At 39.6% G+C, this 27,376-nt stretch overlaps 1 protein-coding gene across 7 annotated transcripts in view; it reads right to left on the bottom strand.

The window, feature by feature from the left end:
• Positions 1-27,376, bottom strand: part of LOC142344652 (spliceosome-associated protein CWC27 homolog) — a 242,091-nt gene that overhangs the window by 24,803 nt on the left and 189,912 nt on the right. For 2 of the 7 annotated variants that reach the window (XM_075396471.1, XM_075396476.1), the window contains one exon: positions 3,867-3,916. In XM_075396471.1, coding sequence (XP_075252586.1) covers positions 3,867-3,908 — 42 coding nt within the window. In that variant the 5' untranslated portion in view covers positions 3,909-3,916. Of the gene's footprint in view, position 1; positions 2,637-2,934; positions 3,917-27,376 lie in introns of those variants that run through there. The other 5 variants (XM_075396474.1, XM_075396472.1, XM_075396470.1 and 2 more) reach the window with 5 other exon arrangements.

Genomic DNA, 27,376 nt, shown 5'->3' with positions numbered 1-27,376 from the left:
CGTTTTATTGGTTTGGGAGCACAAAATCTCTTATTGCTGATTCATGCTTCATAGACTCGTCCAACTTGGAAAAGATTGGGGAAGTTGTTACGCGATATAAGGAAGAACGTCTCAATTCTACAGATCCAATTTTACGGACCATCGGGTTCTATCGCATTTTACCTCTGTTAGCTTTACAGTAGCAGCATGTTATAGGGATACGGACCCCTGGTTTTGCATCCAGTTTATTTAGAATTTAGCATGTAATAATCCGTCATTTTTAGAGTTGCTGCACGCGTGCCAGTTTCTGAATAACTCGAAACCAAATTTGCAAGAACAACCAAGTAACAATCGATAACTTTTCCGTTGAAGAGGCCATTGCCATGGGCAACTTCAACGCACACAACAACATGTACTCTTCTATTAGCTATGCGAGAAGGTCAAGATTGACTTCCTTCGCTTTATGTTTCGGCTTGGCTAAGGAATGGCTTTTATTTATGTTGTAACCAAAGATGGCATTGCTGGCTCGATCGTGAATGCGAGAAATTTGCGCTTGCCAGTTTCAACTTTCCTTTGAATGGTAGTTATCTGTTGGACATGTAATCATGAAAATACTAAATTGAACGTTAGTCCAGTTACGATTGCACGCTCAAGAAGTTTTATTTTGAGTTTTGGAACTAATGAATGTTCTTAATCTCCGATAAGATCAAACTTTTATTATTGCATTTAATTAGCAAAGCCGAGTAGTTTGACTGAGATGGTAGAACTAAATTTAACGTTGCCAAACTTTTTGTTGGCAGTTGAACTCTAAATTGTTTTTTTTTAGTTTTACTGCCAAGAGCCATATATTGCAAGATTTTTTCACTTGAGATTCAAACGAAATTTTATTATCTATTAATTTGCCAAGGTATTTGATTTCAGTCTTTCGAGTATGATCTTATAATCAACTTCTAACGTTCAGAGCCTTTTTTGTTACAATTACCTGAAATCTGATTCATTCGATTTCTTTTTGTCAAAATCCACATTTAGTTCATGTTTTTTGAAATGTGAAATGACATTAGTAATTAGCTCGAATAATTTTTGCTTTGGTAGCCAATAGTATTAGAAGAGTATAACAGGCCATCATCAGCATATTGTATGTTTCCCATTCCGTTTCAGAGATTGTTTGAGATTGTTACACAGTTCCCTCTGCCACAAGCTTGACAGGTTAATTTTTCAGATCTAATCGGTTTCTGATCCCAGCCTAGTGGTCATATAACTTCTTCCCCGGCTCATATGCTTTTTTACATAGTTACGTGCTATATAAAAACACAAACCGTAACCGGGGCATAAAAGACACTTGGGAAAGAAAATAGATCCAATTCTTCCATTAAACTCAATGCTGATGGATTAAAACCTTTTTTCCAACTTCTGTAAGATCTTCAAGAATTAGTAATATCAGAATTAAAATCAAATTCCTTTGATAAGTCAAGTAATGCTGCGTAAACAATTTTTTTATTGTCTACAATTTTTACGAGTCAATTTATTAAACAACAGAAAAGAATAATTAGCATAATAGCAAAGCATCACTCTTTTTCAAAAGCCCTCTATGACACTCTTTTGTCCCACGTCCCGTTTCTAAAATCCCGTCTGAAGGGCGCTTCACCACAGAGAGAGAGAGAGAGAGAGAGAGAGAGAGAGAAAGAGAGAGCGAGCGAGAAAGATATAAGACTTAATTCTCTAGGGAGAGATCCAAGTTTTTATATACCCAACATAGATAACCAGTATATCTGCAAACATTACACGCAAAATCAATGCAGTAAGTGCATGTTTTAGTCGTATCAAAGATCTTTTTTAACAAGAAGGCTTTGATTTTCGACTTTCTGTGGTCATCCTTCAAATCGATAATGACATTTCTGTACAGGAAATTGATGTTTGTTGCTCTGGCAAATAACAAGTCATCTGCAGTTGGGCCATGTAGGTATTTTAAAGGATATGTTGATCTTCTTCTCAAGTTGATCTGGTGTGATGCTGAATCTGAACAAAATCTTCTGTAATAAAAGATATATTTACAAGCGATTAAAACGAGGATCAGACTGATAATACTGTACTCAATATGAAAACTGATAGACATTTGGTAATTTTCAACATTTTGTGCATAAGACAGGCTTGCATCATAAGAGATTGTACTTTATGTTAGAAGGGGTAGAACAGGGAATAGCTGACTTCAGAATAAAGAAACGTTCGTCGGCTTTATTCAGAGTAGTTTTTCAATCATCTTTTTGCCAAATTGAACAGTGACATCACCTGACAAACGTAAACACTTTGTTTTACTGAGGTTGGCAATCATTCTATTTGTCGTATTCCAGAGGGATAATCGAGCTATGTCGTTTTTAAAATTCAGCGAGCGGAATAACATTTTCAGGTCGTCCGCAAACAGCCAAGGTAATGAGTCGAGAAAGATAGCAGGCATATCGTTCACAAAAAGAAGAAAGAATAACGGTTCCAACGCAGATCTCTTTGAGACACCGCTAGTAACCCGAGCAGGTTTGTACAGATGTCCACAAATCTTAACACGTTGTTGACGATTGCTGATGTAGGAGTCAAATAGTTCAGTTTAAGATGAATCCAGGTCAAAGCTACAATTTTGATAGTAGTGAGATTATCCTTGAGTTTTACTACAACATCAATACATTTCTTATCAAATTGAGTACAATCAACAGTTAAGTGGAGCGTTTTGTTAGACACAGCAGACAAATTTGCTGTCTGTTTTTATTCACGACTGGCACGTGGCACAACTGTCACTAGTCATTTCAGTTTTCACCTGAGTTTAGTTGTGGCTATTTGGACTTTACAATGAGATTGGAGGAAATAATTATGAAATATGCGGCACCGTATTGAGCTGAAAATAACTTGTATTACGTGAAACCAATCTGTGGCTTCGTAGAAAATACAAGAACTACTACTAGTACTGACTTAAGTGGTGAAGCAGCCACAAGAACACCATCCAGAGCACTCCTTTTCAGCAAGATGACCACGTCGATCGATTGATACTGAGAAATAATTTTACAGAATTTTGTTTTTCAGGACTGAACAGAAACTGCCCAATAACTCCTTCGCGATATGGAACGAGTCGTCTCTCAAATGATACTCGCAATAAATTTTGTGGCAAACTCCTCTGTATTGCAACTCAGTGCCTTTGATTTTCTTTTCAATGAACTCGTTTGTTGCTCTTTACTGAGACGGGCGCCTTATCGGAGACGGGCACCTTATCAAAGGCTTTGGCATAATCAATGTATATAACGAAGTTGACTTCAAAACTCCGACGTTTCAAATTTTCCACAAGCCAAGAAGCTGCAGAATTGAACTCTTATTGGATTCAAAACCAAATTGACAGGGGCTCAGACAATCTTTCACGTTGTTATACATAAAGGTGAAGAGAAGTCTCTCAAAAAGAAGTGACAGTTTTAAGCGTAAGTTAATCTGTCTGTTGTTGGCTACAACGTTTTTTGCTCCAGACTTGAATCAGGGTTGGATATATGAGGTCTTCTAAATTGTGAGATAGGCGTTTGGAATGTAGAAGGGCAAAACATGAGAATAGCATATCTACTTACTTAATAAGTCGTTTATCAAAGCTTTTCTTTCTACTTTTATCAGTAAAATGCCGCCACCTGAATTCAGAGATCACATACATTAAGCGTGATACAGTCACCCGAAAGACAAAACGTTCAAGCGGCGTCACACTAGATTATATTTTTTACAACAAAAAAATCTACCTAAATAAATCATAATGCCTGTAGAGTCCAACTTATAGACGGTGTGCTGCTACGAATGAAATGATATATCTTGAGTTCATTTCACCTCAAATTCAATTCAAATATCAATTTTACCTGGTAGAGAAATCTAACCTTTCCTGATGTTGGTGGTTCTTTGATGTAAATATTACTCATAATCGTCTGAAACGAAACTAAAGATTTCAGCAGTAATTTTCCCAGCAAAAGACTTGGTATCTCCCCTTTTCAACTTAAGATGCTATTTCTTTTCAAATTCAAATATGTAAATATCATCACTATAAACTATAACCAAAATAATGATATGTATCTATCATATATCACACAAAATGATTCTCGTGGCAAAAAAGTTCACACAATGCAATGTAAAACAGGAAAGATTCGAAAGATTATAAAAAATGAATCAAACTTAAATTTTTTGACCTCCTCTCACAATATAAACAGAGTAGTCGAGAAACCAAAAACTCCTCTTTCAGGATTCTTGAAAAGTACGAATTGACCAAAAACTGCAGAACTGTCCAGTTTTTTCCAAAGAATAAGTGCCAATCCAAATGGAGTGACAGGTCACTGATCAGAAATTTTTCTAGGAAGTGGAATAATTTGCCAATTGAAATCCGAAAAGAGAAAACTAAAAACAAATTTAAGGAAAAACTAAGCAGCGAAATGGTCAAACTGCATGAACGTGTTTCAATAGATAGACAAGTAAGAGGCTTTAGGAATTTTTTCTACTGAAGTATAAAGACCAAACTATTCATATATTTACGAGGCGATTTTGAAAATGTAAATATTTAACCGAACGTTCTTGTTGTGGTTAAAACTTTAAATTTACATTTTTGAAGATTAAAAAAAACGACGGGCAGGGAGAACTGTATGGAATTGGAAGACAATGATCAATGGAATCTACTCTATTCCCTCCGCCCAAGTTATGTAACAATTAGAACGTGCGCCTGGAGGCGTAAAAGCCCAACAAGATCGAAGAACAGAAAAATCCAAAAAAAGGGCAGCAATGTAATTGAAATTTTGACCCTTACGAAATTTATTACGCTTTCGCAGCAACAAATTTCTTATTTTTTCTCTACAACTCAGTCATTTTTTCATGTATTTGTTGTTGGGAATTTACGACTGCTTGTCGAGGGGTCGTTCTGTTGTTGTTGTTGTGACTTTTCGGCATCAAGCCGAGGGGATTGCTCCCATAGAAGTTTTGGTCTTGATTCAACTATTTTCTGCAATCGGAGCAATCACAGAAAATGGTCCATGTACACACTACTCTTTCGTTGAAGTTCAACATCAGACGGTCCCACATGAATGACAGAATACGTCTTTTGAGTCCCAAAGGCTGGGAAAAGTCTATCTCTTCAGGCAGATTATTGGCAACTTTGGCAGTTCGAAACTAAAAGTTCTCTCTGAATTTCTCGGTTATCAGTTTTGGTATTTTGAATAATCTGCTTTTAACTCTACCATATTGGTGTTCATAGGCTTCTATCAATGGAAGTGTGTTTTCTTTATCATGGTACAGTTTAGACAATAGAAGTAAATCATTGAGTTGCAAAAACATAGGAAGCGGAAGTATTTGTAGGGATACCATGTTTTCAAAGTACGACGCATTCCTATAGCCCGTTATCCACTTCATACTTCCACGCGATGGGTGCCAAGTGCTTGAAGCAAAAGCAATCAAGGGTAGAATTAGGGATTTGTAAGCACAAATTTTCACTCTCGTTGCCATATTCTTCGATATATTTCTCTTAAGAAAATCAAAAGTTCAATTAGCTTTCGCAAGCCTAGACTCGAGGTGGTTTGCCGCTTTCACGGTACATGTAAGCTGCACTCCCAAGTCAGTCACCATTGTGGATTCCTCTTATGTAGTGTTATTCATCGTAAGGCTGAGGGGTTGTCCCTTAAATGCTATATAACAACAATTTTCAGCAGCAAGTGACATTCTGTTCCTGGATACCCAAAGTGAGATTCTGTCAACTTCTTTTTAAATTTATTGGTTACTTTTGTCAAAAAACAAGAACATTGCGTCATCCACATACAGATATGGGGTGCTGGATATCAAGGAAGTTGGCAACTTATTTATGAAGATGCAGAAGAGTGGCCCAAAATGGTCCCCTGTGGAACACCACTTGATACTTGCAGAAGGTCCGACCTGACACCATCACAGCTTACGAACTGTTTACGGTTACATAAATAGTATTTGAGAAGACTAAGTACACACCCGCCCACTCCAATTCTCCTTGATTTCAACAACAATTCAGCATGCGGGACCTTATCGAATGCTTTTGAGAGGTCGGTGTATAAAGAATACACCAAATTTGGGTTTCCTTCCAACGCAACTTGAACGTCGTTCAAGAAACAGAGCTTGTTCGACACAACGGATCGTTTTTTCACAAATCCATGTTAACTGGTTGTTAATTGATCCGAGAACTGCTTTTCGATCGGATCATACATACATCGTTCAAGTACTTTCAAAACTATAGACAGCAATCTTACTGGTCTGTAATTTTTGACACTTGCTATGCAGACTTTTTTATGGATGGGCGACACTGCACCAATTTTCCAACAGTTCGGGGTTTTTTCTAATCTTTTGATGTTCTTAAAGACTGCACTCAAGAATAGACTGAGCGGTTCAGCCAGTTGCTTCAAGAAACAGGCGGGAATGTTATCTGGACGTCGAGTTTTTGAGACATCAAAGTTTGTTAAGACTGCTCTTATTCTTTTTGAGCTGACATCAAAATTCATTAGGGTTGGGTCCGGAAGGTCATCGACTACCGTGTCTTTGGTCTTCTGAGAAAATACAGACTGAAAATACCTATTTAGCAGGTCTACTTTCTGTTGAGTGGAATCAGCAGTCTCTTCCTCTACAGAATGTATTTTGGGTAGAGTTACTGTTTTTCTAAGGCTCTTTAAGTGCTTAAAGATCACTGTCGTATCACGAGTGGTCACAAGCTTCTGTTGATACTGACACCTATCGTCTTCTGCAAGTTCCAGTAAAATATTTTCTAGTCTCAAAATTTTTTCCGATAGCACTAAGCTGTTTGGTTTCTTGTGTTGGGCTCGCCGAACAGTGCTCAGCATCTTCATAGTATAAGAGGTCTCCCTGGAAATCCAAGGAGGCATAAGCTGTCTATGTTGAGTACGTTTGGGACAATGTGTCTCTATTAAGGATTTATTGTAATTAAGGATTTAATCATAAAACTCTTCAACCATGTGATCGATGTTAGTGAAGCATGTAGCCTCGAAAGGGAACAATGCCATTTCTCGCCGCATCGCATCGTGTTCGGTGTTTCAAAAGCTGAAATAATTGGAGACTGGGGTTTTGCGTTCTACTCTAACTTCTTTAATCGATATTAATGTCGGTTCGTGATCTGAAACGTCAAACAGTTGTCTGAAGACAAGATCAATCTTGGCAGTCGTGTTTTCCACTTTCCGTACAAACACAAGATCTAGTGTGTTCTTTCCACAAGTACTAAAGTCCTCTATTTGGTGAAAGTTATGTCTTTTAAACATTTCAATCACTGCTAGATCGTACTCATCTACACTGTGATTTAGGCTCCAGTTGACCTTTGGTGGGTTGAAATCTCCGCAAATTAAACATGCATATTGCTTGAATTCTTCCAAAGTTCTGAGTACCTGTTCAAAGTCAGCAAAAGTGTATCTGTTGGCGCTACCTAGTGGAGGATTGTAGATGACACATACAAGATATTTCTTCAGTTGTATGTCAACGATAGTGAGAATACATCCATCCTGGAGATCTTCACTGATTCATTTTGCACTGATGATGCTCTGGATAGCTACCAAAACACCTACGTGTTTGTTGACAGCTCTTTCACATCTGAGTAAGATATACCCAGGAAGCATAAGTTCTGAGTCTTCTATGTCTTCATTCCACCAGGTTTCCGTCACGATGAAAATGGGGTAACTACAGGTCATCACATTATTTGCAAACTTAGTTTCTCTATCAAAATTCAAAAGACTACGAGCATTTTTTTAAAATCAAATTCAAATTTTCTAGTCAATCGGATGGTTCTTCCAAATCGACTTTGGTACCGTTGTGAAGGAGTTCAATCGTTCTAATTTTGAGTTCGGTTGCGGGTGTTCCGTTCGCTATCATCTCACGTCTCTTTTTAAGACACATATTCTCTTGTTCGGATTCTGCTTTAGTTAGTGATGGAAGTACATAAAAACCGCGGTCAGAAAGTAGTTTCCTTTTTTCTCTAGCTTTAGCTAAAATCCTCCGTGTGTCCCAACAGTTGGGAACAGTTACTAGAACGCTTCTTGGCTTCGAGCGTTCTTTATCAAACCTTCCAAGTCTTCTCACATTTTCAACCGTCGTGTTGACTTCAATGGCATCAAATATATCTTTTATGTTCTCATTTAGTGAAATCAAGTTCTCATCTTTTGTCTTTTCCGGGCCTTCTGGAATTCCTTGAAGTCTGAAGGTTTTCAAGATACTGTGATGTACTTCCTTCTGTTCGTCAGACGTTTTCTGCACATTCACAACTTTCTTAACTATCTTCTCTTCAATTGTTTTCTCCATGGATTTCTCAGTCTTCGCATCCTTGCCTGCTAGAGCAGCTTCAATTTTCTGATCGATCTGTTTGATTAGGGATTTCTCCATCTTTTTCAGGCTTTCGTTGAGTTTGTCGTCATTTTTTTGCCACGTTCCCTTTTGTGCAGTTCTGGATGATTTGCTCTTTCTTCTCTTTATTCACGTATTCGCTACAACCTTGAGTTTTGCCTCTGACCCTTGAATATTGCTTACACATCTGACCCTTGAGTTTTGCTTTCAGAAAATATTCCGTAAATTTCTGCATCGGTGACAATCGCAACACAGTTGCCACGTGCAGATATTTTTGAGTGTTGAACGATTTATTAACAAACTTCCACATCAAGTTTAGTATTCGGTTTTTCAGTCCTCGCGGTTCCATAAAATTTATTTCATTTTCAATTCGGTTTGTTAGTCTGCAATTACTTTTCTGTGTACAATTCTGTGGATCCTCCTCGAACTTTCTTTATTTCAGATATTTAAATCTCGCCTCTTCCTTCTTGAGTAAGCTATGAGAGAGTGAGAAGATCGTTCATCTGCATGTACATTGGTAATAGCAAGAAGGTCAAAAGCCTCAGTTGATTTTCATGAGGTAGATTCGTCCTGTTATCCACCTAACTTCTTTCCGCTGGAGTTTTTAAAGATTGCCTAAATCAGATTTTGAGTGCGTGGTAGTTGATTCTGCATAACAAGACTGGCAGAACCAGCGATTTGTATAATCCCAGTTTTATTGAGAGTTTTAGGGCATAGGCGACTTTCCTCCTTGTCAAGTAAAAGACTCTGTTTGCTTTATGGATTCTAGCATTTATATGAGCCGACCACGTCAGTTCCTTATTGACGTTTATACCAAGGTCCTTAAAACTTGCAGAGAGTTCAAATTTTAATTTAAGAGTTCAAAATCCTTTTGTGGCCCTCTTATGTTTAGTATTGTACTTTTTTCGTATCCAAATTCCATTTTGTTTGTCGCTACCATGTTTTGTACTGCATTTATGTCCTCCTGGAATTCGGTGTCACTGTATCCTATTGAGAGGATATTCAGGTCATGGGCAAACAGGTATGAATCGCTAAATCTTAGGTCATCTTGGAGGTTGTTGATGGGTATACAGAACAGAAGGGGTCCAAGATAATATCCTTGGGGGACGCCACATGTGATTTGAAGAATCCGGGAGCTTGTATTATCAGCTCACACGAAAAGTCTTCTATTACGGAGATAGTCAACCAAAACTTCGAGGAAGCATCCGGCCACACCAATTTGACCTACTTTGATGAGTAATTCTTTTTGCGACACTTTGTCGAAAGCTTTGGAGAAATCAGAGTAGAAGGTAATTATGTTGCAACTTGTGTTTTTGTCCATTGCATCGTAAACCTCTTGCAGGAAAGAATGCATGTTTGTAGTTACAGATCTACCTCGAACAAAACCATGCTGATGCTTGCTCGAGTGTTTTTCAAAGTATTCATATAGTGGCTAGTACAAGCATTTTTCGAAAAATTTGCTGTCGATATTCAGCAGAGAAACTGGACGGTTATTCGTGAACTACCGTCCTGTCGCCCTTCTTTAAATAGGGGTGACTGATGCAATTTTCCATTGGTCGGGAATTTTCCTAAAGCGCTTTATTTTCTTAAAGACTAGGTATAGGACGTCAGTCATTGGTTTTGCTGATTTCTGATTGAAGTTGGGTTGGTACCCGTTAGGGCCTCTAGTCCTCATGATGTTGAGCTCCGATTGTATTCGATTATTATTTGCTTTGATATACAAAAGTTTGATAAAAATGGGTTCATAGAATTGATGTCTTCTATGCTGAAGGAATGTTTAGGAGAATAGACCGAATGAAAGAAGTCATTTAGTAAGTTTACTTTGTCTTCAATGTTGGATGCTGATCGTCAACCATTGATTAGAACTTTTGGCAGGTTTGGTGAATTACTAAGACTTTTGAGATATTTGAAGATCACACTGGTCTCTCTGGTGCTCATTGTTTTCTCTTGATAATAACACCGATCTATTTCTGCCGCCTCTGTCACAACGTTTTGAAATTTTCTTACAATGTTTTTCCGATATGGCGTTGGTTTGTTCGCTACGAGTATACACTGAGTGTTCAACTTTTTCATCAAATTGGACGTACTTGTTGAAATCCAAGCTGATAGAGATTGCCTATGCCTTGTCCTTTTGGGAATCATTGCTTCTGCTACCTTGTCAAAAAAGTCGTACATCTCTTCGCTTATGTTGTTTATGTTTGTGTAATCATGTTTCGCAAACACAAATTTTGTTATAGTCCTTCAGCATTACTGCGTTAGCAAATTTCGATCTTCTTTCCAGGCTTGCTAGGCTTGTTGTATTAATTAGAAGAATATTGATGAAATCTAGTCACCATTTTTCATGGTTATCTCCTAAATCGGCTTGAAAATTTTCTGAGGTTTCAAATTTTCAGTTTATCGCGGGAACATTTTCCTCAGTAGTTCTCTTCGTTTCTTAAGACACAAATTTTCTCTAATTGCAATTTCTTTTGAAAAGGCTGGTAAGATGAACACACCTTTTTCAGTTAGAACTGTTTGTTTTCTTGGGCTTTCGCTAAAACTAACCTGGAATCATGTTCAGACGGAAGCGTCAGAAGTAATGTGCGTGGTTTTTTCCTAGTTTTGCTGAATTTACCAAGTCGTTTTGGCTCCGTTATTTGGGTTGTCACTCCTATTCGATTTAACGCGTCGTTCACTTCATTCGTAGTTGGAAGAAAATTCTCGGTTTTGGATTTGTCGGGTCTTCGGGAACCCCTTGTATTAGAATGCTTTTTCTGATATTGTGATCCATGTCAGGCGGCTCCTTTAAGGGTGCTTTGGACGTGGCGCCTAAATATCTAGGCTGGACGGCAACTGCCTCCGCATAGCTCTTATCTACTTTTCGCATGTAGTTTTAGAGGAATTATCCACTATTGTATCTACGACTGCTGTCACTCTCTCTTCCATTGTCTGCACTTTTTGTTGATCTCCTGCGTTTTTGTTTCAATCTTTTCATTCGTCTTGATAATCGTTTGACATTTTATGAAGTTATCTCTTTCACTGTTATTCACACATTGTATACAGAGAAGAAATGCCAGTTGAACCGCTACTTTGGGACCATTAACTGCAACTTGCGTAAATCCAGTACAACTTGGCTCGAAGTGCATATGACAATTACAGGCGACGCATATGTATCTTGGCGATGTTTGACTTATCACCTTTCACACTTATTGCAAATTTTTGTCATTGTTCAGGGGGGATAAATAAAGCCAAACTCAAGGAACAGAAGAATAGATAATGCTAGGAGTCTGTACAACTAAACCCAGTCCCTTAACAACAGTAGAAGAGTCGATACAAAGTTTTGTTCAAGCCTGGAAATTTAAATCCAGTCTTTTCACAAAAACTTACCATAAATTATTCAATGTCCTGAGTTTCTTCAAGTTTCTGTCGTTTCGCTTTTCGTTGTTGCTTGTTCGGTTTCTTTCTCTTCTTTAAGAGTATTTTGAGGTCGATACCGTTATTGATAACAATTTTGAGACTGTGAACTTCCAAGGAATGTTGTCGGTGAAGCTCGTTGTACTCGTTGGTCTGTGAGCTGTCTTTTCGTTTACCGTTAGATCCTTGACTGCGTTGAGAACCGGTATGTTCAGTGTTTTCAACTCTGACTGTATGCCGAGTGCACACTCTCGCTCGCAATACACACCACCTACTATTTATTTCAAAGCCCGAATTCTTTCAGCAGTTGAGCAGATGACAAGGGAGTTCGGGGGTCGAAAGGATGATCTGTTAGTGTTGTTTATGAAGTTTACACAATAAATTCTAGTCCGTAATCGAAGTCCGTAATCCAAGATGTCCTTGGCTTTCGTGCTAGTGGATGTACACAAGTACCAGTGTCACTGTACTTTTGCTGATAGTGTCTCTGCTTTTTGTTGTGTTGTTGGGGCTCTCTTGTTTGTAGTGCGTGGTGTAATGAACTTGCTCCAATAATAACAGGTGCCATCAGAAAGATAAGGGGGCCATCTCAGCTGCCCCGTAATTCATGTTAATCTGAAACTATTTATTAAAACTTATTTTGACTTATAGCGTGTCCAATAAACTTGCAATAAGCGAACGTTTCAAAAACACTGTCTACATTGCTCATTTGCGTGCTCAATTGCATATTTTGGCGTTTTCGGTCATTTCAACTTTTTGGGAAACACTATACTAAACGGGTACTAAACGTGTAACAGTGTGATAATATTTGCTAAAAGAAATAAATCAACAAAATTTAATTAATAGAAACAAAGGTTTTCGCTAAAATCGCCATCATCATGTTAAGAAGTTTTAACAACTTAAAGTTGGAGTGTTTACAACTAAAATGATTGAAACTTAGCAAGTGATTTTGTCTCGAATTCATATATACAAAGTTCTGAAATTTAGTTTAAACGAAATTTTTCTCTCAATTTGTTTCCAGTTTTCCGATTTTTTTGCTGTTTTTCATTCCTTTCACTATTTCATTCCATTTATTTGAATGGCACTCTCTTTGTTTAACTATCGCAATCAACTGGAATTCAACATGTGAATTTTGAAAAAAGACACATGTGTGCATGTAGACTAATATTCGAGTGTTAGCCCTCTGCTCTTGTATTCATTCAGTGTAATAAAAGCCGGTGTTCGCTGCGCAATGTAAATTGCTTTCAGTGTCATTATTTTTTGCGAGTCGCTGCACTGATCAATGAAGCACCCTTCGAAGAGCCACATTATTCACTCACATGTTGTCCAACTGAAGTGTCTGTTTTTGATGCTCCAAAATCCCTGTGGCGATATGCTCAATGGTCAGCCCGACGTAAGTGGAATTTCGTCCGCAATAAGTTATTTGGTAAACCACTTGAGACTTAAGATGCTTCTCAAAACGCGATTTCAATGTTGGTAAGCATGTCTTGAGTTTGTGGGTCGTGAAGTTCACATTTTTTTGCTGCAGTACTTAGTTTTTCCATACGCCTTAGGCTACGGTTACCTCAGTATTTCAGAAATAACGATGATATTTCATTGTTCCTTTTTCCTTAATGATTCTTGTGAGGTGTTTTGTGCGACAGGCTTGTTCAGTTTCTTTGGTTGTGTCAAATTTCTTTGGTTGTGTCCTCTCTGGAAATTGATTTTTCAGCCAATTTGTTTCACTCAATTTTAGATTCTGGTCAATATTTTTCCAATTACTCGTTCAGCGCACTAGCCTATGGATTGTCCCTTCGATAATTTTCTCAGTGTGATAATACTTAGTTTTGGCAGCAGGAGAGGCTAGACACGTAAAAAGATTCGCGATATTTCAACTTTTTGACGCGGCTCCTAGAGTCTATCACAGTCCTGTAAGTAGTTGTTTCATAAATTTGGCAAGCTGTATCCTCTCATTGTCGAATTCAAAAGATTCGTGCACTCCACGGAACCGACTGAAACCATTTTTTTTGTCTGAAGCAAATATCATCTTGTTGTCTTAGCTCCACTTCAAGAACTTTTTCATATCGAAGTAACCTAAGTGTTGGAATAATTTTATTAAATAGTCTCCAAGTGCATTCGGGAGGCCAATTAATTATGTTTCAGCTCTTGATTGTAGTTATTTACTGTAGTATCAGGGGCCGGACTTTGTTTGGGTAGCCCCAGTAACCGGGGATTTATACAAGAATTAAACGATTGCATATTTGGCATCAAGCAATTGGCGAGAGAGTTCTTTGCATTTGATTGATTGTTTCCCTTTAATTTTGACAATACTCAATTTTGTTATTAGTCAAACATTTGGTGTGTGTTCTTCACAGTTGTTTGACTATTTAGTTTTGGGCCCCTAGTGGCCACGTCCTTAATTTCATTTTGTATTCCAAGTTACAATGGAGCCCCCACGAATGCCCAGACTTATCTGCAATATTTGTAAAGAGCCTAGCAATGTACAAATGATTGCAATTTGTTTCAAGTGTTAGAAAATATATATGTTCACTTTGATTGGTTGGAAATCTCAAGTAATCCGCGAGGTGACAATGCTACGCAATGAGATAGCAAAGATAAAAAAGCAGCAAAAATGGACCCACCAGGAATCGAAACAACACCCTATCCAGTGATCTAAATGCAACAGTAAAAAAGGGAAAGGGGGATGATTTTGAATGTGTACACAGAAAGTAAGATAAACCAAGGAGGTGAAACACCCCCGAATCGTCGTCATTTATATTTAGGTTGACCAAGACAGAGAAAACCAACATTAGAAATGGAGGAGATGTGTACAGAAAATGACGTTGAACTATTTCATATTCGCCAAATTTCGGCGTCGGAAGCTCATCTGAAATCTTTTCATTGTCTATTTAAATTTGATGAGGAGAAAATTGAGTTACTTTTTTTCTGGCCTAAAAACATTACGGGGTCACGATTTTACCTGAATGAAGCCACCCGTGATTGGCTAGATCACGTGGATCGAAATTGACTACCATCCAGTCCTCAATTAATGCAAAAGACGAAACACAGATCTACAGAACTAAATATTTGTCTACACAATGTACGCTCTCTCAGAACTATCCGCGCTGGACAGAATTGAGGTTGTTGAGAAAATACTGGACTGTGTTGATTCTCTGATCTTTGAGGTGACAATTCTGCCCAATGAGATAGCATTGATAAAAAAGCCGGAATTCTCTTTTCTAAAAAATGCAAAAAGTGGACCCGCCATGAATGGAAACAACAGCTCTTCCATTTATCACATTGCGTCAGTAAACAAAAAGAGAAAGGCGGATGATTTTCAATTTGAAACTGTACAGACGAAAGTAGTATGAAACAAGAAGGTGAAAGCAGGAAACAACACGAATGCAGCAGTCATCAAAGGTGTCAAAAATCCCTCGAAACCTCGTCATTTATATTTAATTTGATCGAATCAGAACATAACAGCATCCGAAATGGAGGAGTGTTGTACTCTGCAGAGAATAACGTTGAACTAATTCATATTCGCCAAATTTTGAAGTCAAAAACTCACTTGAAATCTTTCAGGTGTATTTAAGTTTGCGGAAGAGAAAATTGACTTACCTGATTTCTCGCCTGAAAACTTTACGGTGTCAAAATTTTACCGGAAAGAAGTTGCCCGTAATTGGCTGAAAATTTTGTTTCAAAATTGACTATCAGACAGTCCTCAATTGAAAAAAAAAGATCTATAGAACTAAATATTTGTCTACACAATGTACGAAGTCAGGAACAAAACGAAAGATGTAATTGACCTTTAAGATGTATATGACATTAATTTTGGAGTAATTATAGAATCATGTGTTACAAACAACTCAGATGACAATTTTATTTTGAAGCAGTGTTGTTCGCAAGGATTTTTTTAAACAATTTACCTGGGGTTCATGAAAGAGTTGTTGGAATCTGCTTCTTTTACAGATGTGATCTTCATATGAAGAACTTTGAAAAATTTGCCTCTGAATCTTTTGAATGCTTTCATTTGAAGGCTACCACCTATTTAGTAATTGCCGTTTATCGACCACCTAGATTTAATGTTAAATCTTTTCCTGATCACTTTATAATTCTTTGTGCAGAAAAAAGGCTTCAATTTGACAGGATTTTTCTCCTGGGTGATCTTTACTTTTCACTGAACGTAAATAACGTTGCTTCGAACATTTTGGATTCCGTCTTACCACACAAAAAGAAAACATTTGCTATACAAGAATGTCCATTTTTCAACGACGAGCTTTTGAGCTTGAAACGAAAGAAGAAAAAAGCAGAGCAAAAATATAGAAAGTCGAAAACATCTGTACTAAGAATTGAATATGAAAGTATGAAAAATATGAAATTTTGATAAATTTTTAGAGAAGCCTAGATTCTACATTGAGAATGCCTTGATGGAAAATTGTAACCGTAAAAAATTTACCACCTTAAAATTGTTTCTTGATCAAATGTAGAACAGCTCCCGAAACTTATAAACAAGAAACAGCTTGCAAACAACTTGAAAGAGTTATTTATATGTAAAGCGGAAACTATTATGGCAACCATTCCCATTCCCACTGCGAAAAGACCTGAAATTAAGGAAACCGAGGTCGACTCAATGCATTCTTTCACAGAGTTGTCTTTAAGTCAGTTTAGAGATTTGATTTAGGCGTGGTCAAACAGTACCTCTCCACCGGACACCATTCAGACAAATCTTGTTAATTCATTTCCAGATAATTATTTTCTCAACCTACTCAAACTTACTCTTTCGCGGAAAGCGGGATGTTTTCCCCGGTTTTTTAAAATGGCCGTTGTTAAAACCCACTTGAAGAAAGCAAAATCTGATCATGAATATTTTTCAAATCATTATCCTCTCTCAAATCTAATTTTAAATTCGAAACTATTAGAACAAGCGGTTTTTATAGCAATGCGTGAACACCCTGAAAAAAATAGTCTATTTAGTAAATAAAAAAGTACCATTAGGAAGTTCTTTTTTTTTCAGAAACAGCCCCTCCTCAGTAAGGTGACGAATGATCTGCTCCTCAATTTAGAAAAGACAAATGGCACTTTTATGTTGGACTTGATCTATCAATTGCCTTTGACACTCTCAATCATGAATTAGTTGTTTCTATTCGTGAAACAGGTTTGGGTGTCAAAGATAAAGTGCTCAGTTTTTAAGTAGTTATCTGAGTTGAAGATCTCAAACAGTGTTGATTGATGGTGAAAAACCGATGCCAAGAACTATAAAAAAAGAGGTGCTCCTGAAGGATCTGTTCTAGGTCTTTCAATTTTCAAGCCATCTTGTTCCTCTGGAAGTTCTGTGTTGATTTCAATTATCATTTTTATGCTGACGACACTGTTATCTATTTTAATCACCAGGCTTCAATAAATCAGGGGGGCTTTTGATTTGAAAATTACAACTCTGCAAAAGTGGTTCAGTGGTGCTAAGCTCCGATTAAATTCGAATAAAGCTGGGCGCATATTTATTAGTTGAAAGAATAGTGTATTTTGCGATATTGAACTTCCAATTGAACTCCCAACGATATTTTTCTAATAACGCTACTTTGTTGGGCTTCAGCTTAGATTCCAGACTTTCCTATTCAAAATAAATTAGTTCTCTGTGTCGTAGATATTATTTCCTGGAAAAGAATTTTTCTATCAGAGATAAAGTCGACAGAAAATCGTTGATCGAGTTAGTTCGGGTGATGATTCTCTCGCGACTAGATTAGTGCTACTCACCGTACTATGTACAACCTGTGGATAGTATACAGAAAATAACGCGTATGATGAAAACTTGTCGTCTCATACTTAGACTATAAACTGGTTAACCAACAGCAATTTATATCAAACAGCTTCATTGGCTACCCATCAAACAACGTGTCCTCTACAAAATTCTATTTTTTGGTCAGCTTTTGGTTCACCATCCGTTAAAAACTTCCGTGTATCTTGGCGCATTAGTTTTCCGAAATGATATGGCGACCAGAAGACAGTAGCTTATCTTCCTCCAAGGTAGTCTCTAAAGCGGTTCTAGCATCCTTTGATTTAATTTCAATAATTGCACCAAGTAATCTCTCAAAAAAGGGAGACAGATATTTATTGAAGTTCTCGTAACTGCTACCGGATATTAACAGAATGGGCCGAAGTGGTATACCAATTTTATGTAATTTAGCATGTCCATAAAGCCTAGCCGGTTGCGATTCAGTTGTTTGAGTCTGTGATAAATCTTTTCACCTATCCTTCCCTGTTTCCTTAATTGATGAAAACTGCTATTTATCAGTTTCCCCGTTGAATCATCCCATTTATTGTTGAATCATCCCTTTCTCCATTACGAGCCTCAAACTGACTGGCACTGAGGTTTTCATATAGTTTATATGAGTATTTCTTTGCTTTCTCTCACCGTTTCTGGGCCCGTTAAAGATCGAACTGACAATGGTTAAGGATGCAGAAAACAAGAAATTGTCAATTGAAATTTAAATTGATTTAAAAAAACAAAGGATTTCGAACATTGCGTTCATCGTCAGGTCTAAAATAAAATAAAATGGCTTACAAAGTATATAATCTTGTCTTTAATTCTAATTATAAGAAATAAGTTAAAATAACAACGAACTTTTGAAAATATTTACATTTAAAATTATATTTACAACGATTTGTTTATACCTATTACAATAAATTTACTCCAATCATTATTCCGAAGCTTTTGAAAAAACGGGGTGTATCGTTTTCCATTCCTGAAAGTATCATTTACTTTCATTCCTACTGTTGTTATTTTTTAATTGTTGAGATTGAATAAAATTTCGAATTATAATGTACCAGAATTATTTTTGGATTTCAAACGTCAAATTTCTTCTACTTGAACTAATACTTCAATGTCAATTCTCGCCTCCGGTGCTTGGTTTCGGCTTTTTGTTATACATCGCTTCTATTGTGATTAGTCTTTCAACCCCGCGGCATGCATCTAGGATCTCCCATTCAGTATTATGCGCTGTACCACAACATACAACGAGGTGTTGTCCCAAAGGCGAATCTTTCTTTTGATACTCCAAAATTCTAGTGGTAACAGGTCAGTTAGTTTGGCCAACATAGATGGAATGGCATTTATTACCTGTAACTATAAATACCACATGGGATTTCAGATTCTTATCAAAAAAGGATATTAGGGTCGGCAAGCATCTCTTAATAAGAGCCAAGAGTTTCAACTCTAGTGATAGGCAAATATGGAGTGCTTGCAATCGTGGTGCAGTAGTAGTAGTAGTAGTAGTAGTAGTAGTAGTAGTAGTAGTAGTAGTAGCAGTAGTAGGAGTATTAGTAGTAGTAGTAGTAGTAGTAGTAGTAGTAGTAGTAGTAGTAGAAGTAGTAGTAGTAGCAGTAGTAGTAGTAGTAGTGGTAGTAGTAGTAGTAGTAGTAGTAGTAGTAGTAGTCGTAGTACTGGAGGAGCAGGAAATAGATCTTGGCGACCACAAGCTCTTCCTCGCTGACTCCTGGCTATCGACTGCAAAAGCGAGACAAGGAGGAGTTGGTATTGCAGTGACGAAAAGACTTGCCGGTAGCATAATTGAGCAAGTTGCTGTTAGTGAGCGAGTGACCTATGTGAAGTTTGCAGCTCAGAGACCAGCTAACCTTGTTGTGATTGTGTGCTATGCGCCCACAAATGAAGCTGACGACTTAGCGAAAGACAATTTTTGGAATCAGTTGAGCAGCTTGGTATCCAGTTTCAAACAACGGGAGAGAGTCTGCCTCGTCGGAGACTTCAATGCGGAACCTGGTCAACAATCTGATGTCAACGTGACTTGCCGAGGCCCCTTTGGAATGGGCGAGGAGAATGATAACTCAGAAAAATTGTTGTCCTTTTGTGTCTCTCATGACCTGTTGATTGTTGGAACCTGGTTTCGACACCTGTTAGTGCACCGGTATACATTTAACCCACCTGACCAACAGATGCGAAAGAAGATGTTAGATCATATCTTATTCGGTTCGAGGTACAGGAGTTGTTTGCACAACGTTAGGACAAGGAGGGGAAAGATCACTCTCACCGATCACGAAATGGTCATTGCCGAAGTGCGATTCAAAGTAGTGGCACATAAGCCACGCAGTCAACCGAAAGTGTGCTCTGCCAAGTTGCGCGATGAAGTCACGCGTGAAGCTTTTTGCGCAAAAGTGAAACGCTATCTTGATGAGAGCGATATTGTTGAAGGCGTAGAACAATCTTGGGCAAATTTTCGAAAGGCTCTTAATGCAGCGGCAACAAAACTACTCATCCCCGAAAAGCGTGTGCACAAACCCTGGATTACAGTTGAAACGCTGGCTTTGATTAGGAAACGGGCCAATATAGAGTTGAGGAAGCATAGTAGCGCGGAGGCGCTGCTAATGTTCTCTAACTGCTGTAAAGAAGTACGAAAAGCGTTAAGATCTGACAAAATACAGTGGCTGAAAGACAAAGGTGAAACAATACAAGATCATTCAGACAAAGGTGACCTGAAAGAAGTGTTTGGGGAGTCAAAACAGTTATGCTGGAAGTGGAGTCCTCATACAAGTAAACTAGTTTCAACCACAGGCGAGCCTCTGAAAACAAAAGAAGAAAGGTTGGAACGTTGGACCGAGCACTTTAAGCATCTGTTATATCCAACCACGACAAGCGGCAATTCTGTATTGAGCATAGTGGAAGCGTCCGAGAGTTTTGGAATAGACCTAGGTCCAATTCGGTCTGATGAAGTTCTAAATGCCGTAAGTAAACTGAAAAACGGTAAAGCAAGTGGACCAGACGATATTTCTGCCGAAATGCTAAAGTCGCATATTGGAATCGCTGAATGGCTTTGGGACATTGTCAAAGAGTGCTGGACTGAAGAAAAGCTTCCACAAGTATTATGCGCTGTACCACAACATTCAACGAGGTGTTGTCGCAAAGGCGAATCTTTCTTTTGATACTCCAAATTTCTAGTGGTAACAGGTCGGTTAGTTTGGCCAACATAGATGTAATAGCATTTATTACATGTAACTTTAAATACCACATGGGGTTTCAGATTCTTATCAAAAAATGATTTTAGGGTCGGCAAGCATCTCTTAATAAGAGCCAATTGTTTCAACTCTAGTGATAGGCAAATATGGAGTGCTTGCAATCGTGGTGCAGTAGTAGTAGTAGTAGTAGTAGTAGTAGTAGTAGTAGTAGTAGTAGTAGTAGTAGTAGTAGTAGTAGTAGTAGTAGTAGTAGTAGTAGTAGTAGTAGTAGTAGTAGTAGTAGTAGTAGTAGTAGTAGTAGTAGTAGTAGTAGTAGTAGTAGTAGTAGTAGTAGTAGTAGTAGTAGTAGTAGTAGTAGTGGGGGACAAAATCCAACCTCTCCTCCCCGCGGTGTTCCCTGGGGTAAGTGGTGCAGCAGCTGTCCCTAGGGCAGATGCCTAGTACCACCGAGCTAACGAAGCAAGGGTCCTCTAGTTGGTGGCGCGACTAGTTGTATATCAGCCTGAAAACCCAATGCAATGAGTTCAAACAAAAATGGCCCCGAGTCCCGGGTAAGGGGTGCTAAGAATCTCCCGTGGAATAGAAGCCTCAGAATTGGAACCCTCAATGTCAGGACACTGGCTCAATCAGGTTCATTAGAAAGCCTGAAAATGGACCTGAAGAAGTACAATTTGGACGTTCTGGGAGTGCAGGAAAGCTCAAGCTTTCCTCACTGACTCCTGGCTATCGACTGCAAAAGCGAGACAAGGAGGCGTTGGTTTTGCAGTGACGAAAAGACTTGCCGGTAGCACAATTTAGCAAGTTGCTGTTAGTGAGCGAGTGACCTATGTGAAGTTTGCAGCTCAGAGACCAGCTAACCTTGATGTGATTGTGTGCTATGCGCCCACAAATGAGGCTGACGACTTAGCGAAAGACAATTTTTGGAATCAGTTGAGCAGCTTAGTATCCAATTTCAAACAAAGGGAGAGAGTCTGCCTCGTCGGAGACTTCACTGCGGAACCTGGTCAACAATCTGTCAACGTGCCTTGCAGAGGCCCCTTTGGAATGGGCGAGGAGAATGCTAACTCAGAAAAATTGTTGTCCTTTGGTGTCTCTCATGACCTGTTGATTGTTGGAACCTGGTTTCGACACCGGTTAGTGCACCGGTATACATTTAACCCACCTGACCAACAGATGCGTAAGAAGATGTTAGATCATATCTTATTCGGTTCGAGGCACAGGAGTTGTTCGCACAACGTTAGGACAAGGAGGGGAAAGATCACTTTCACCGATCACGAAATGGTCATTGCCGAAGGACGATTCAAAGTAGTGGCACATAAGCCACGCAGTCAACCGAAAGTGTGCTCTGCCAAGTTGCGCGATGGAGTCACGCGTGAAGCTTTCTGCGCAGAAGTGAAACGCTATCTTGATGAGAGCGATATTGTTGAACAATATTGGGCAAATTTTTGAACGGCTCTTAATGCAGCGGAAACAAAACTACTCATCCCCGAAAAGCGTGTGCACAAACCCTGGATTACAGTTGAAACGCTGACTTTGATTAGGAAACGGGCCGAGTTACAGTTGAGGAAGCATAGTAGCGCGGAGGCGCTGCTAACCTTCACTAACTGCTGCAAGGAAGTACGAAAAGCGTTAAGATCTGACAAAAGACAGTGGCTGAAAGACAAAGGTGAAACAATACAAGATCATTCAGACAAAGATGACCTGAAAGAAGTGTTTGGGGAGTCAAAACAGTTATGCCGGAAGTGGAGCCCTCATATAAGTAAACTAGTTTCAACCACAGGCGAGCCTCTGAAAACAAAAGAAGAAAGGTTGGAACGTTGGACCGAGCACTTTAAGCATCTGTTAAATCCAACCACGACAAGCGGCAATTCTGTATTGAGCATAGTGGAAGCATCCGAGAGTCTTGAAATAGACCTAGGTCCAATTCGGTTTGATGAAGTTCTAAATGCCGTGCGTAAACTGAAAAACGGTAAAGCAAGTGGACCAGAGGATATTTCTGCCGAAATGCTGAAGTCGCATATTGGAATCGCTGAATGGCTTTGGGACATTGTCAACAAGTGCTGGACTGAAGAAAATCTTCCACAAGACTGGAAGTTAGCAGAAGTTGTCCCGTTATACAAAACCAAAGGAAAAAGATCTGAGTGTGGGAACTATCGCGGAATTTCACTGCTCTCGGTACCTGGAAAACTTTTTGCGTCAATCATCCTGAATAGATGCAAAGATGCACTTGATCAAGTGCTAAGAGAAGAACAATGCGGATTCCGAAAAAGCAGGGGCTGCACTGACCAATTGTTTGCGTTGAGGCAAATACTAGAGAAATGCATGGCCTTCCAATTGGACGCCAGTTTTTGTTTCATTAACTTCCGCGCTGCATTCGATTCGGTGGACCGCGAGATGATGTACAAGATAATGAAACATTACGGGCTCCCACAAAAAGTTGTGAATGTCATCCGCAACTGTTACGAAGGCTTCAAGTGCTGCGTCAAGGCAGAGGGCGAGAAGGGCCAGATGTTCGACGTAAAAACTGGTGTTCGCCAGGGTGATGTATGGTCGCCTATTCTCTTTGGCCTTGTGATAAACTATGTGTTGGCTAATTCAGTTCAAGGAGGAATCGACATTGGACGCTGTGTTGCTGATCTTGACTTCGCCGATGATGTTGCCCTATTGGGCGTCTCTGATTCCGAAGTTCAAACAAATCTACATAGAATTGAATCTTTAGCCGAGGCTGTTGGCCTAATGATCAATGTTGGGAAGACAAAGAATATGGGTGTTAAATGCGAAAAACCCGGAGCCAGTGTACCCATTGCTCAAAGGAAGGTGGAAGTTCTTACAGGAAACCGCAAAGGCCGTTTTGGGACTCTCATTGAGGCCGGAAACCAATCCCGACTACTCATTGGCAGAGAGGTGCTGGTGGGCAAGAAGAAGAATGCGGGCTGGTTCGAGACACTAGCTGGTGAGAAATTGAGACTGAAAAGTTCAGCGGAGGCTGAGCTTGTGACAGTTAGCAGCGACGAGAGATCAGTGGTTGCTGATCTAGTGTCTACTGCGAATAACAGATCATCTGCGGACTCTGATGACGATAGTTGTGTATGTTCAGGTTGTAAACGTCGCTTCGACACTGCAAGAGGCTGCAAAGTGCATGACGCCAGATTCTGCAAGTCTAAGAATTCGAAGAGGGTCGAAGACAGCGCGTCAAAGTTTGTTGGGCTAGAGAAAAGCCTCACTTGTCAGAAGCGCACTAGGAAATTCGCAACTGTGCAAGGTCGACGAATTCACGAGTCACGATACTGCGGCAGAGAAAAGGCTGGAAGATCTCGCATTTTCTCTTGCAATGTCCACGATCGAGATGGAGTGGAGTTCGAAAATGTAGAAGCTTTCAAGTATCTCGGTTCTTTCGTGAGCTTGCAACATGGTGACCTAAAGGAAATCAGTGCCAAGCTGGCGGAAGGGAGACAGCGATTTGCGAGCTTTCAGAAGCTTTGGAAGAGCAAACAACTTAGCATTCCCCTCAAATGCAAGTTATACAGAGCTCTCGTGTTATCAGTGGTCTTATATAGCTCTGAAAAGTGGACCATGAATAAATCAACGCAACTGAAACTTGAGAGCTTTCACACCAGTTGTCTGCGAAGGATACTATGTTTTTCATATCTGGAGAGGGTGACAAATGAAGAAGTACTGGCTAGATCACGTATGTCGACACTTTCTGCAATGATCATGAATAAACGGTTGAAATGGTTTGGCCATATCCTGAGGATGAATGACGATCGTCTAGCACTCCGAGCCTTCACCTGGGAGCCGACAGAAAAATATCGATATGCTAAACGAGCTCCAGGGGGTCAACGCAAGACTTGGATGAATCAACTTGAAGAAGACTGCTCAAGGAACAACATGAGCTACATCACCTTACGACAGAAAGCGAAAAGAGAGTCTAAATCCCGCTTCAACAGTTTTATCGAACAGCATTTCCTGGATTAAATAAAGCCAAATAAGCTCAAACTTATATGCATTTTATTAACTTGTTTGTACTTATTGTCATTGTTCCTTTATTTCTTTATGGAATTTAAGTGTTCAAACAGTATTAGTAGTAGTAGTAGTAGTAGTAGTAGTAGTAGTAGAAGTAGTAGTAGTAGTAGTAGTAGTAGTAGTAGTAGTAGTAGTAGTAGTAGTAGTAGTGGTAGTAGTAGTAGTAGTAGTAGTAGTAGTAGTAGTAGTAGTAGTAGTAGTAGTAGTAGTAGTAGTAGTAGTCGTAGTACTGGAGGAGCAGGAAATAGATCTTGGCGACCACAAGCTCTTCCTCGCTGACTCCTGGCTATCGACTGCAAAAGCGAGACAAGGAGGCGTTGGTTTTGCAGTGACGAAAAGACTTGCCGGTAGCACAATTTAGCAAGTTGCTGTTAGTGAGCGAGTGACCTATGTGAAGTTTGCAGCTCAGAGACCAGCTAACCTTGTTGTGATTGTGTGCTATGCGCCCACAAATGAAGCTGACGACTTAGCGAAAGACAATTTTTGGAATCAGTTGAGCAGCTTGGTATCCAGTTTCAAACAACGGGAGAGAGTCTGCCTTGTCGGAGAATTCAATGCGGAACCTGGTCAACAATTTGATATCAACGTGCCTTGCCGAGGCCCCTTTGGAATGGGCGAGGAGAATGATAACTCAGAAAAATTGTTGTCTTTTTGTGTCTCTCATGACCTGTTGATTGGTGGAACCTGGTTTCAACACCAGTTAGTGCACCGGTATACATTTAACCCACCTGACCAACAGATGCGAAAGAAGATGTTAGATCATATCTTATTCGGTTCGAGGCACAGGAGTTGTTTGCACAACATTAGGACAAGGAGGGGAAAGATCGCTCTCACCGATCACGAAATGGTCATTGCCGAAGTGCGATTCAAAGTAGTGGCACATAAGCCACGCAGTCAACCGAAAGTGTGCTCTGCCAAGTTGCGCGATGAAATCACGCGTGAAGTTTTTTGCGCAGAAGTGAAACGCTATCTTGATGCGAGCGATATTGTTGAAGGCGTAGAACAATCTTGGGCAAATTTTCGAAATGCTCTTAATGCAGCGGCAACAAAACTACTCATCCCCGAAAAGCGTGTGCACAAATCCTGGATTACAGTTGAAACGCTGGCTTTGATTAGGAGACGGGCCGAGTTACAGTTGAGGAAGCATAGTAGCGCGGAGGCGCTGCTAATGTTCTCGAACTGCTTCAAAGAAGTACGAAAAGCGTTAAGATCTGACAAAAGACAGTGGCTGAAAGACAAAGGTGAAACAATACAAGATCATTCAGACAAAGGTGACCTGAAAGAAGTGTTTGGGGAGTCAAAACAGTTATGCCGGAAGTGGAGTCCTCATATAAGTAAACTAGTTTCAACCACAGGCGAGCCTCTGAAAACAAAAGAAGAAAGGTTGGAACGTTGAACCGAGCACTTTAAGCATCTGTTAAATCCAACCACGACAAGCGGCAATTCTGTATTGAGCATAGTGGAAGCGTCCGAGAGTCTTGAAATAGACCTAGGTCCATTTCGGTTTGATGAAGTTCTAAATGCCGTGCGTAAACTGAAAAACGGTAAAGCAAGTGGACCAGACAATATTTCTGCCAAAATGCTAAAGTCGCATATTGGAATCGCTGAATGGCTTTGGGACATTGTCAACAAGTGCTGGACTGAAGAAAATTTTCCACAAGACTGGAAGTTAGCAGAAGTTGTACCGCTATACAAAAGCAAAGGAAAAAGATCTGAGTGTGGGAACTATCGAGGAATTTCGCTGCTCTCGGTACCTGGAAAAGTTTTTGCGTCAATCATCCTGAATAGATGCAAAGATGCACTTGATCAAGTGCTAAGAGAAGAACAATGCGGATTCCGCAAAAGCAGGGGCTGCACTGACCAATTGTTTGCGTTGAGTCAAATACTAGAGAAATTCATGGCCTTCCAATTGGACATCAGTTTTTGTTTCATTGACTTCCGCGCTGCATTCGATTCGGTGGACCGCGAGATGATGTACAAGATAATGAAACATTACGGGCTCCCACAAAAAGTTGTGAATGTCATCTGCAACAGATACGAAGGCTTCAAGTGCTGCGTCAGGGCAGAGGGCGAGAAGGGCCAGATGTTCGACGTAAAAACTGGTGTTCGCCAGGGTGATGTATGGTCGCCTATTCTCTTTGGCCTTGTGATAAACTACGTGTTGGCTAATTCAGTTCAAGGGGGAATCGACATTGGACGCTGTGTTGCTGATCTTGACTTCACCGATGATGTTGCCCTATTGGGCGTCTCTGATTCCGAAGTTCAAACAAATCTACATAGAATTGAATCTTTAGCCGAGGCTGTTGGACTAATGATCAATGTTGGGAAGACAAAGAATATGGGTGTTAAATGCGAAAAACTCGGATTCAGTGTACCCATTGCTCAAAGGAACGTGGAAGTTCTTACAGAAAACCGCAAAGGCCGTTTTGGGACTCTCATTGAGGCCGGAAACCAATCCCGACTACTCATTGGCAGAGAGGTGCTGGTGGGCAAGAAGAAGAATGCGGGCTGGTTCGAGACACTAGCTGGTGAGAAACTGAGACTGAAAAGTTCAGCGGAGGCTGAGCTTGTGACAGTTAGCAGCGACGAGAGATCAGTGGTTCCTGATCTAGTGTCTACGGCGAATAACAGATCATCTGCGGTCTCTGATGACGATAGTTGTGTATGTTCAGGTTGTAAACGTCGCTTCGAC

Source organism: Convolutriloba macropyga, chromosome 8 (genome assembly GCF_964194025.1).
Source record: "Convolutriloba macropyga chromosome 8, txConMacr16.3, whole genome shotgun sequence".
Classification (NCBI taxonomy): Eukaryota; Metazoa; Xenacoelomorpha; order Acoela; family Convolutidae; genus Convolutriloba; species Convolutriloba macropyga.
Note: the sequence above shows the minus strand (reverse complement) of the source record. Positions and strands in the feature narration are given on the sequence as shown.